Here is a 13,487-nt window from a genome sequence, read left to right as displayed (position 1 = left end):
CGCATCTCCCCACAATTAGGGCACCTGGTAGATGTTGGTGGGGGACCTCGATACCCAAGGAGATGGGATGAACCCCCGAGCAACCGGGTAGGACATGTGGGGGAGTGAGGGGGGAGGAGAAGTGGAGGCTGGACAGGACAGGCACCCCTGAGGGGTGGGTGGGAGAGGGGAGGGGTTCCCACACCTGGAGGGACCCTCAGGGGCTTGGAGAATCAGTGGGGAGCGTGCCTAGTGTTTCCCTGCCCAATCAGGCCTGGGTAAGCCTGCTGGGCTCCCAGGCCAGGGCCTCCACTCTCTGGGGCCCCCTCCAGGCTACGAGGTTCCTAGGGGTGTAGGACAGAGGCAAGAAGGGGCCCTCTGGAATCGGAGAATCAGGGGAGACGCGGAAGGCGTTTCCCCCGCCCACTCAGGCCCTGGGAAGCCTGCTGGGCTCCTGGGCCTGGTCCTCTGTTCTCCAGGGCCCCCTCGGGCCTCGCAGGTCCTAGGGGTGTGGGAGGGAGGGAGGAGGGGGAAGAGGAGGCCAATGGTGGCGGGGGGAACCCCCAGGACCGGAGGATCAGGGGAGGCCTGGCGGGCATTTCCCCTGCCCACTCGGGCCCAAGGAGCCTGCTGGAGTCCCAGACCTGGTCCTCCGCCCTCAAGGCCAGAGGCACCCCTGGGCCCCTCCTGCTGCACAGAACCTAAGCTTTACCCCCGAAGGGCCTTTTCAGCCCAGTGGGTCCTAAGCATAGGCCCTGCCCACCACCTAAACCCTGCCTCCCACAGTCAAGGCCTTTTCCAGCTTTCTGTTCCCTCCTCTTTTTTTGCTTTTTTACCTTCCAGTTGTTTCATCCATATTTTTATATGTTTATTTTTTCTAACGTATCTGTTAGTTTTCTAATCTTATTTTCTTTTTTACTCTCTGCTATTCTTCAGCTTTTTTTTTTTTTTTTGCCGCCCTGCATGGCTTGCAGGATCTTGGTTCACAAGCTGGGGGTCGTGCCTGAGCTCCTGTGGTGGGAGCTCCATGTCTGAACCACTGGACTAACAGAGGACCTCAGACCCCAGAGAATAACTCACTGGAGTGAGGTCTCTCAGAGGTCCTCACCTTGGCACCAGGACTCAGCTCTACCCAATAGCCTACAAACTCCAGTGCTGGAAGCCTCAGGCTAAACAACCAGTAACACAGGAACACAATCCCACCCCAGATAAAAAAAAAATGAGATGACAAAAAAATATGTCACAGATGAAGGAGCAAGGTAAAAACCTACAAGACCAAATAAATGAAGAGGAAATAGGCAACTGACCTGAAAAAGAATTCAGAGTAATGACAGTAAAGATGATCCAGAATCTCGGAAACAGAATGGAGGCATGGATCAAGAAAATACAAGAAATGTTTAACAAAAATCTAGAAGAACTAAACAAATAAACAGAGATGAACAACACAATAACTGAAATGAAAAATACACTAGAAGGCATCAATAACAAAATAACTGAGGCAAAAGAACGAATAAGTGAACTAGAAGACAGAATGGTGGAAATAACTGCCAAGGAGCAGAATAAAGAAAAAGGAATGAAAAGAATTGAAGACAATCTCAGAGAACTCTGGGACAACACTGAACACACCAACATTCGAATTACAGGGGTCCCAGAAGAAGAGAAAAAGAAAGGGTCTGAGAAAATATTCTAAGAGATTATAGTGGAAAACTTTCCCAACATGGGAAAGGAAATAATCACCCAAGTCCAGGAAGCACAGAGAGTCCCATACAGGATAAACCCTAGGAAAAACACACCAAGACACACGTAATCAAACAAACAAAAATTAAATTCAAAGAAGAAATATTAAAAGCAGCAAGGGAAAAGGAAAATATAACGTACAAAGGAATCCCCACAAAGTTATCAGCTGATTTTTCAGGAGAAACTCTGCAGGCCAGAAGGGAGTGGCAGGATATACTTAAAGTGATGAAAGACAAAAACCTACAGCCAAGATTACTCTACCCAGCAAGGATCTCATTCAAATTTGACGGAGAAATCAAAAGCTTTACAAACAAGCAAAAACTAAGAGAATTCAGCACCACCAAACGAGCTTTACAACAAATGCTAAAGGAACTTCTCTAGGCAAGAAACACAAGAGAAAAAAAAGACCCAGAAAACTAACCCAAAACAATTAAGAAAATGGTAATAGGAACATACATATCAATAATAACCTTGAATATAAATGGATTAAATGCTCCAACCAAAAGACACAGACTGGCTGAATGGATACAAAAACAAGACCCATATATATGCTGTCTACAAGAGACCCACTTCAGACCTAGGGACACATACAGACTGAAACTGAAGGGATGGAAAAAAGATATTCCACGCAAATGGAAATCAAAAGACAGCTGGAGTAGTAATAATCTTGTCAGATAAAACAGACTTTAAAGACTGTTACAAGAGATAAGGAAGGATACTACATAATGATCAAGGGATCAATCCAAGAAGAAGACATAAGAATTTTAAATATTTATGCACCCAACATAGGAGCACCTCAATACATAAGGCAAATGCTAACAAGCATAAAAGGGGAAATAGTAACACAATAAGAGTAGGGAACTTTAACACCCCACTTACACCAATGGACAGATCGTCCAAACAAAATATATAAGGAAGCACAAGCTTTAAATGACACAATAGACCAGACAGATTTAATTGATATTTATAGGACATTCCACCTGAAAGTGTCAGAATACACTTTCTTCTCAAGTGCACAGGGAACATTCTCCAGGATAGATCACATCTTGGGTCACAAATCAAGCCTCAGGAAATTTAAGAAAACTGAAATCGTATCAAGCATCTTTTCTGACCACAATGTTATGAAATTGGAAATCAATTACAGGAAAAAAACTGTAAAAAACACAAACACATGGAGGCTAAACAGTGCACTACTAAATAACCAAGAGATCACTGAAGAAATCAAAAATTACATAGAAACAAATGACAATGAAAACACAACGACCCAAAACCTATGGGACACAGCAAAAGCAGGTTTTTTGGGGGTTTTTTTTGCGGTACACAAGCCTCTCACTTGTGTGGCCTCTCCTGTTGAGGAGCACAGGCTCCAGACGCGCAGGCTCAGCGGCCATGGCTCATGGGCCTAGCCGCTCCACAGCATGTGGGATCTTCCCGGATAGGGGCATGAACCTGTGTCCCCTGCGTCGGCAGGCGGACTCTCAACCACCGCGCCACCAGGGAAGCCCCCAGCAAAAGCAGTCTTAAGAGGGAATTTTATAGCAATTCAATCTCACCTCAAGAAACAAGAAAAATCCCAAATAAACAATCTAAACTTACACCTAAAGCAAGTAGAGAAAGAACAAAGAAAACCCAAAGTCAGTAGAAGGAAAGACATCATAAAGATCAGAGCAGAAATAAGTGAAACAGAAACACAGAAAACAATAGCACAGAAAAATAAAACTAAAAGTTGGTTCTTTGAGAAGAAAAACAAAATTGATAAACCTTTAGCCAGGCTCATCAAGAAAAAAAAGGAGAGGATGCAAATCAATAAAACTAGAAATGAAAAAGGAGAAATCACAACTAACACCACAGAAATACAAAGGATTATAAGAGATTACTACAAACAACTATATGCTAATAAAATGGACAGCCACAAAGAAATGGACAAATTCTTGGAAAGGTACAATTTTCCAAAGACTAAACCAGGAAGAATTAGAAAACATAAACAAACCTATCACAAGTAATGAAATTGAAACTGTAATTAAAAATCTTCCAACAAAGTCCAGGACCAGATGGATTCACATGTGAATTCTGTCAAACATTTACAGAAGAGCTAACACCTATCCTTCTCAAACTCTTCAAAAAACTGCAGAGGGAGGAACACTCCCCAATTCATTCTATGAGGACACCATCACCCTGATACCAAAACCAGACAAAGATACTCCAAAAACGAAAATTACAGACCAATATCACTGATGAATATGGATGCAAAAATCCTCAACAAAATACTAGCAAACAAAATCCAACAACACATTAAAAGTATACACCATGATCAAGTGGGATTTATCCCAGGAATGCAAGGATTCTTCAATATACACAAACCAATCCATGTGATACACCATATTAGTAAATTAAAGAATAAAAGCCATATGATCATCTCAATAAATGCAGAAAAAGCTTTTGACAAAATTTAACACCCATTTATGATAAAAACTCTCCGGAAAATGGGCATAGAGGCAACCTACCTCAACATAATAAAAGCCATGTATGACAAACCCACAGCAAACACCTTTCTTAATGGTGAAAAACTGAAAGCATTTCCACTACGATCAGGAATAAGACAAGGATGTCCACTCTCGCCACTCTTATTCTATGTAGTTTTGGAAGTCCTAGCCACGGCAATCAGAGAAGAAAAAGAAATAAAAGGGATACAAATTGGAAAAGAAGAAGTAAAACTCTCACTGTTTGCAGATGACATGATACTATACATAGAAAATCCTAAAGATGCCACCAGTAAACTACTAGAACTAATCAATGATTTTGGTAAGGTTGTAGGATACAAAATTAATGCACAGAAATCTCTTGCATTCCTATACACTAACAACAAAAAAATCAGAAAAAGAAATTAAGGAAACAATCCCATTAACCATCATGACAAAAAGAACAAAATACCTAGGAATAAACCTACCTAAGGAGGCAAAAGACTTATACTCAGAAAATGATAAAACACTGATGAAAGAAATCAAAGATGACATAAACAGAGAGAGAAACATACCATGTTCTTGGATTGGAAGAATCAGTATTGTGAAAATGACTATACTACCCAAAGAAATCTGCAGATTCAATTCAAGCCCTGTCAAACTACCAATGGCATTCTTCACAGAATTAGAACAAAATTTTACAATTTGTATGGAAACACAAAAGACACCAAATAGCCAGAGCAATCTTGAGAAAGAAAAATGGAGCTGGAGGAATCAGGCTCCCTGATTTCAAAGTACACTACAAAGCTACAGTAATCAAGACAGTGTGGTACTGACACAAAATCAGACATATAGATCAGTGGAACAGGATAGAAAGCCCAGAGATAAACCCATGGACATATGGCCACCTTAATTATGACAAAGGAGGCAAGAACATATGATAGAGAAAAGACAGCCTCTTGAATAAGTGGTGCTGGGAAAACTGGACAGCTACATGTAAAAGAATGAAATTAGAACTCTACCTAACATGATACACAAAAATAAACACAAAATGGATTAAAGACCTAAATATAAGACCGGACACTATAAAACTCTTAGAGGAAAACATAGGAAAAACACTCTGACATAAATCATAGCAAGATCTTTTTTGACCCACCTCCTAAAGTAATGAAAGTAGAAACAAAAATAAACAAATGGTACCTAATGAAACTTAAAAGCTTTTGCACAGCAAAGGAAACCACAAACAAGATGAAAAGACAACCCTCAGAATGGGAGAAAAAATTTGCAAATGAAACAACTGACAAAGGATTAATCTCCAAAATATGCAAACATCTCATGGAGCTCAACAGCAAAAAAACAACCCAATTAAAAAATGGGTGGGGCTCCCCTGGTGGCACAGTGGTTGAGAGTCTGCCTGCGGATGCAGGGGACATGGGTTCGTGCCCCAGTCCAGGAAGATCCCACATGCTGCAGAGTGGCTAGGCCCGTGAGCCATGGCCACTGAGCCTGAACATCCAGAGCCTGTGCTCCGCAATGGGAGAGGCCACAACAGTGAGAGGCCCGCGTACTGCAAAAAATAAAAATTAAAAATGGGCGGAAGACCTAAATAGACGTTTCTCCAAAGAAGACATACAGATGGCCAAGAGACACATGAAAAGATGCTCAACATCACTAATTATTAGAGAAATGCAAATCAAAACTACAATGAGGTATCACCCCACACCAGCCAGAATGGCCATCATCAAATGCTGGAGAGGGTGTGGAGAAAAGGGAACCCTTTTGCACACCGGTGGGAATGTAAATTGATACAGCCACTATGGAGAACATTACGGAGGTTCCTTAAAAAACTAAAAATAGAACTACCATATGACCCAGCAATCCCACTACTGGGCATATACCCTGAGAAAACCATAATTCAAAAGGACACATGTACCCCAATGTTCACTGCAGCACCATTTACAATAGCCAGGACATGGAAACAACCTAAATGTCCAACAACAGATGAACAGATAAAGAAGATGTGATACATATATACAATGGAATATTACTCAGCCATGAAAAGTAACGAAATTGGGTCATTTGTAGAGACGTGAATGGACCTAGAGTCTGTGATACAGAGTGAAGTAAACCAGAAAGAGAAAACCAAATATCATATATTAACACATATATGTAGAATCTAGAAAAAATGGTACAGATGAACCTATTTGTAGGGCAGGAATAGAGTCATAGACGTAGAGAACAGACATGTGGCCATAGGGAGGGGAAAGGGAGGGTGCAACAAATTGGGAGATTAGGTTTGACATAAATACACTATCATGTGTAAAACAGATAGCTAGTGGGAACCTGCTGTATAGCATAGGGGGCTCAGCTCGGTGCTCTGTGATGTCCTAGATGGGTGGGATGGGGAGGGCAGGAGGGAGATCCAAGAGGGAGGGGATATGGGTATACATGTGGCTGATTTGCTTCGTTGCACAGCAGAAGCTAACACAACATTGTAAAACAATTATCCTCCAATTAAAAAACAAAAAACACATTTAAAATCTTACAGGCTCTGAGTCCCAAGTCAGAGGCAGTAATTTGTAAGGAGGCTGGGTCAGACCCACTTGCTGATCTAGCCTCTCAGAGAGGCAGGAGACAACTAGGACTCCCCCTGGGAACAAAGACACTGGAGGGAACCACTTCAGGGAGCTTGTTGTACCACGAGGATAGTGGTGCTGTCAAGTGCTATTTTGGAGTCCTCGCTCTAGACTATCAGCACCAGGGGCTTACTTGCCCACCAACAGGCCAGCACCAGTCCCAGGAACCCTGGTCCCCATAGCCAGCTGCCCCAAGACCCAGCTCTGCCCACCCACAGGGCAGCAGCCACCATAGGAGGCGGGGTCTGGCAGCCAACTGGTCCAGGGGCCAGCCCTGCCTACCAGTGTACTCTACACAGTAGTCAGCCGTACCACAACAGAAGGGCCCACGCAGCCCACATAGGGGACACCCCTAGAGGTGGCTCTGGTGACCACAGAGGAATGCACTGCTGGGCCCCACAGGACATCTCCTAAATAAGGCCACTTCTGCAATATTGAGAAATGTAGCTGACCTACCTAATACAAAGAAATAAACAGAGAATTAGGCAAAATGTGTACACAGAGGAATATGTTCTAAACAAAGGAACAAGACAAAACTCCAGAAAAGGAACTAAACGAAGTAGAGATAAGCAATCTACCCAAAAAAAGAGTTCAAGGTAATGATCATAAAGATGCTCACTGAACCTAAGAATGAATGAAAATAGACAGTTGGAAAATATAAAGATGAACCAAAAAGCTGAAGAATATAGTAAATGAAATTTAAAATACACTAGAAGGAATCAATAATAGATTTGTAGATAGAGAGGACCAGATCAGCAAACTAGAAGACAGAGTAGTGGAAATTGGCCAAGTTGAACAGAAAAAATTTTTAAATGAGGATAGTATAAGAGACCTCTAGGATAACATCAAGGATAATAACATACACACTATAGGGGTCCCAGAAGGAGAAGAGAGACAGGGGCAGAGAATGTATTTTAAGAAATAATAGCTGAAAACTTCCCTAATCTGGAAAAAAAAAACCAGACATACAGTCCAGGAAGACAGAGAATCTCAAACAGGGTCACCCAAAGACAACCACACTGAGGTATACTGCAATTAAAATGGCAAAAATTAAAGACAGAGAATCTGAAAAGCAGCCAGAGAAAAGCAACTAGTTACTTCCCAGAAAACTCCCATAAGACTGTCAGCTGACTTTTCAGCAGAAGCTGTGCAGGCCAAGAGTGGCATGACATATTCAGTGATGAAAGGTAAAAAACTTACAACCAAGAATATTCTACCCAGCAAGACTATCATTCAAAGTTGAAGGAGAGATAGAGTTCTACAGACAACTGAAAACTAAACGAGTTCAGCACCACGAAACCAACTTTACAGGAAATGTTAAAAAGACTTTTCTAAGCAGAAAAGACCACAACTAGAAATATGAAAATTACAGAAGGAAAAATATCATTGCTGAAGGCAAACATACAGTAAAGGTAGTAGGTCAATCATCTAAAAAGCTAGTAGGAAGGTTAAAAAACAAAAGTAATAAATATCATCTATATCCACAATAAGTAGCATAAGGATACAGAAAACCAAAAGATGTAAAATATGATGTCAAAAACATTAAATGTGAGAGGTGGAGTAAAGACGTAGGGTTGTTAGAATGTTTGAACTTAAAAGATCGTCAACTTACAATAATCATGTATATATAACCTAATCATGTATATAAAACTATACATATATATATGTATCTATATGTGTGTGTGTATCTCTCTACACACACACACACACAGTTAACTACAAACCAAAAACCTATTAATAGGTACACACACAAAGGAATCCAAACATAACACTAAAGACAGTCCTCACATGGCAAGGGAAGAGAGCAAAAGATGATGAAAGGAACAAAAAAGAACTATGAAAACAATCCCAAAACAATTAACAAAATGGCAGTAAGTACATATCCATCAATAATTACTTTAAATGTAATTGGACTGGGGCTTCCCTGGTGGCACAGTGGTTAAGACTCTGAGCTCCCAATGCAGGGGGCCCAGGTTCAATCCCTGGTCAGGGAACTAGATTCCACATGCATGCCACAAATAAGAGTTCTCATGCCACAACTAAGAAGTCCCGCGCCGCAACTAAGGAGCCTGCGAGATGCAACTAAAGGAGCCCACCTGCTGCAACTAAGACCCGGTGCAACCAAACAAATATTTTTTAAAAATTTAAAAGATGATTGGCTCTTAAAAAAAAATGTAACTGGACTAAATTCTCCAATCAAAACACACAGAGAAGATTCAGCCATAAAAAAATGAAATCTTGCCTTTGTGACAACATGGATAAATCTAGAGGATATCATGTTAAGTGAAATACATCAGACAGAGAAAGACAAATATCAATGATCTCACTTATATGTGAAATCTAAAAAACAAAACAAAATGAAACAAAAGTAGACTCATAAATACAGAGAGTGGTTGGCAGGAGGGAGGAGGGCAAGGGGGTGGGGGAAAATAGGTGAAGGGTTATATTAAGAGGAACAAACCTCCAGCTATACAATAAATAAGTCATGGGGATGTAATAATATTGTAATAACTCTGTATGGGGACAGATGGATACTAGACTTATCATGATGATCGTTTCATAATGTATGCTAATGTCAAATCATGATTTAGTACACCTGAAATTAACATAATGTTGTATGTCAACTATATCTCAGTAAAAAACATTAGTCATATTATACGTTAAGATATTCATTTTTTAAGTTTAAAATGAGACAAATGGGACATAAAAATTTATGTCAATCTTTGGTAAATGAAATTATGGGATCACTACTTATTTTATGCATATCTATGTTCAAACTTTTTACACTAAGCATATATTTCTTTCATAAAAATTACAATAATGTCTTTTGGAGAAAAAAATTCAGGGTTTTAATGTAAACGTAAAAATAATTTTTTTTATAACATAGTGTGTTCATAAACGATCAGGTGAAGGTGCAGAGAAACATGGCAAGAAAACCTCCCAATCCCTACAAACTGGCAGTGATGGTGGGGATGAACCAATGAAAAGAGGAAATAGTTAATGTCCACCTTGCCCCCAAGCTCCCACCACCTGAAGTTCCATATTCCTTTGGAACACTTCCTTAGGTATGAAGCTGCTCTCAGATTCCTTTCTAGGCCACTTTAAAAAAAGTAAGTGGAGATCACAAAATTAAAAACAACTAGAGGTACAATGACTATATATTCCTAGCCAGAAGTCTAGACCCATGATTGGACAAATAATTCACAGAGGGCCAGTGGGCACTATTAAAACTGAGTCTTTCTCTTAACAATGCTGACTGAATACTGGTTAAGCCCCTCTCCCACCCCAATGAAAACAAGAGAGTGATTCCCTAAGGGAGCCTCCACTTCTCAGTAGAGGAAATATACTTCCCAGGGGAGGGAGGGAAGGAAGCCCAGTGCTTATACTTAGTATATGGAAAATGAATCCCCTGTTCTAAACTGTACAACAGCATATGTAACCAACGTAAAGTAACAACATTAAAGGACACATCTTCAGAATAGACAGTGGATTAAAATAAAATAATTACCTACCAGAGTTTTAAAAATACTCTTAATGGACAGAAAGTGTCTGGATGTATCAATTAAAATTCCTCTATGAGGAAACCTTGGAGAATCTACAATGTTGGATTCATTGACAGTGAACTAAAAGACAAAAGAAAATTTTTATTTATTTTGTCTTAGATAAAATGTGTACTCATTTTATTTATGTAATAAATAAATTATACCTATCTATGCAAGTATTAGATAAAAAATTAATTTAAAACCAACAAAAAGTGTGAAATACACATTTACCAAATAAGATACACACTTGGGGAGAAAAAACATTCAAGAAGTAATAAATAGCTAAAAAGTTAATATTTTTCCTATAGCATTATATCTACCCAATAATGTTAGGAACATATAATAATCATACTTACAGTCCCATAAAAATCTTGATAAATTAACTGGCTAAAGGTCTCTAAACCTAGGGAAAGTAAAATTTATAATTTATTGCATTAGTTTATAAGAGAGACAATAAAAGATGTATTATCCATACACAGAACCATAACCAGAAAAGGCAAATAAAATTAAATGTTATACATATACCCTGTAACATATTTTCTAAAATCAAAGCTCAATTTAAAAAAATCCCTGTGCCATCTAATAAAAATGCTTTACTTCATTGTACCCATACCCTTGGTTTTGTCTGAACGATAAACACAAAATAGTGATTTAATAAAACAAAATGCCAGTTCCTTAATAAATTTATAGCACTGCAAGAAAGAACTTTTATCATAAAATATTATAGGCACTTTAGAAGGTACCTAAACTTAACAGAGGGCAAAGAGGCTCAGAAAACACCATGAAACTATAGATAAAGGCCCAACTTACAGTGTTTTATTTATACCTGCAAAGACTATCTCCTGACCATTTTTTATTCAAGTGGATTGTTCTCTATATTACAGGCCAACTCCTCTATCTGGCCTTGACCTTACCAAAATTCATCATTCTAGCTAACAACTATATTGCCAAGGAAAATTTTAACCTAAGAATACAGGCATAGGGACTTGCCCGGTGGTCCAGTGGTAAAGAATCCACTGGACCAATGCAGGGGATGCGGGTTCAATGCCTGGTCAGGGAACTAAGATCCCACATGCTGCAGGGCAACTGAGCCCGTGTGCCACAACTACTGAGCCTGCGTGCCTCAACTAGAGAGAGAAAACCTGCACGCCACAACTAGAGAGAAACCCATGCACCGCAACGAAAGATCCCACATGCCGCAACGAAGATCCCGCGTGCCACAACTAAGACCTGATGCAGCCATAAATTTAAAAATATATAAATAAATTTAAAAAAAATACAGGCATACCTCATTTTATTGCACTTCACAGATACTGCATTTTTTACAAATCAAAGGTTTGTGGCAACTCTGCATTGTCAGATGATGATCAATATTTTTTAGCAATAAAGTATTTTTAAATTAAGGTATGTACCTTGTTTTTTTAGACATAGTACTATTGCACACTTAAAAGACTACAGTATAGTGTAAACATAACCTTGATATCTACTGGGAAACCAAAAAATTTGTGTGACTCCCTTTATTGAGATAGACACTTTACTGCAGTGGTCTGGAACCAAACCCACAATATCTCCAAGGTTTGCCTGTAGTTCAAAGTCAAATGAAAGAGAAGATGTGACAACATACCACAGAAATACAAAAGATCACAGGAGACTACTATGACAAACTATATGCCAACAAATCTGACAACTTAGAAGAAATGAATATATTCTGAGAGAGAGAAAACTTACCAAGACTGAATTATGAAGAAACAGAAAATCTGAGCAAACTGATTACTAGGAGGTTGTATCAGTTATCAAAAATCTCCCAACAAACAAAAGTCTAGGACCAGAAGGCTTCACTGGTGAATTCTACCAAACATTTTAAAAAGATTTGGGCTTCCCTGGTGGCGCAGTGGTTGAGAGTCCGCCTGCTGATGCAGGGGACACGGGTTCGTGCCCCGGTCCAGGAAGATCCCACATGCCACAGAGCGGCTGGGCCCGTGAGCCATGGCCGCTGAGCCTGCGCGTCCAGAGCCTGTGCTCCGCAACGGGAGAGGCCACAACAATGAGAGGCCCGCGGACCACCAAAAAAAAAGATATAATTTTTTGGATGTGACACCAAAAGCAAAGGAAACAAAAGCAAAAATAAACAAGTGGGACTACACCAAAGTAAAAAGCTTCTGCACAGCAAAGGAAATCATCAACAAAATGAAAAGGCAATCTGGGACTTCCCTGGTAGTCCAGTGGGGAACACTCCACACTCCCAGCAGGGGGCCCAGGTTCGATCCCTGGTCAGGGAACTAGATCCCACATGCATACTGCAACTAAGAGTTTGCATGCTGCAACTACGGATCCCGCATGCCAAAAGAGGATCCCACGTGCTGCAACTAAGACTCAGTGCAGAATGAATGAATGAATGAATGAATGAATGACAGCCCTTTATCTCCCCCCTCCAAGAAAAATGAAAAGGCAATCTACCAAAGGAAGAAGATACTTGCAAATCATATATCTGTTAAGGGGTTCATATATAAAGAACTCATACAACTCAATAGCAAAAAACAAACAATCCAATTAAAAAATGGGTAGAAGATGTGAACAGATATTTTTTCAAGGAAGACCTATAAATAGTCAACAGATATATGAAAAGGTGTTCCACATCACTAACCATCAGGGAAATGCAAATCAAAGCCACAGTAGGGCTTCCCTTGTGGCGCAGTGGTTCAGAGTCTGCCTGCCGATGCAGGGGACACGGGTTCATGCCCCGGTCCAGGAAGATCCCACATGCCGCGGAGCGGCTGGGCCCAGTGAGCCGTGGCCGCTGGGCCTGTGCTTCTGGAGCCTGTGCTCCACAACGGGTCAGGTCAGTGAGAGGCCCGCGTCCCACAAAAAAAAAAAAAAAAAAAAAAAAAACCACAGTAACATATCACCTCACACCTGTTAGAATGACTGTTCTCAAAAACACAAGAAATAACAAGGGTTGGTGAGGACGTGGAGTAAAAGGATCCCTCATGCACTGTTCGTGGGAATGTGAATTGGTGAAGCCACTACAGAAAACAGTATGGAGGTTCCTCAAAAAACTAAAACTAGAACTACCATATGATCCAGCAATTCTACTTCTGGGTATTTGTCCAAAGAAAACAAAACTCTAACCCCCC

The 13,487-nt window shown here is 40.3% G+C and overlaps 1 protein-coding gene across 2 annotated transcripts in view; it reads right to left on the bottom strand.

Moving 5' to 3' along the window:
• Positions 1-13,487, bottom strand: part of HEXB (hexosaminidase subunit beta) — a 35,479-nt gene that overhangs the window by 10,277 nt on the left and 11,715 nt on the right. The window contains exons 4-5 of one of the 2 annotated variants that reach the window (XM_024732770.1): positions 10,710-10,756; positions 10,324-10,434 (exon numbers count right to left, since the gene is read on the bottom strand). The exons of the other annotated variant lie outside the window; for it this stretch is intronic. Coding sequence (XP_024588538.1) covers positions 10,324-10,434; positions 10,710-10,756 — 158 coding nt within the window. The remainder of the gene's footprint in view (positions 1-10,323; positions 10,435-10,709; positions 10,757-13,487) is intronic. 2 annotated transcript variants of the gene reach the window in all.

Source organism: Neophocaena asiaeorientalis, unplaced genomic scaffold (assembly GCF_003031525.2).
Source record: "Neophocaena asiaeorientalis asiaeorientalis breed wild unplaced genomic scaffold, Neophocaena_asiaeorientalis_V1.1 scaffold515, whole genome shotgun sequence".
NCBI lineage: Eukaryota > Metazoa > Chordata > Mammalia > Artiodactyla > Phocoenidae > Neophocaena > Neophocaena asiaeorientalis.
The sequence above is the reverse complement of the archived record's forward strand: the minus strand, read 5'-3'. Positions and strand labels throughout refer to the sequence as shown.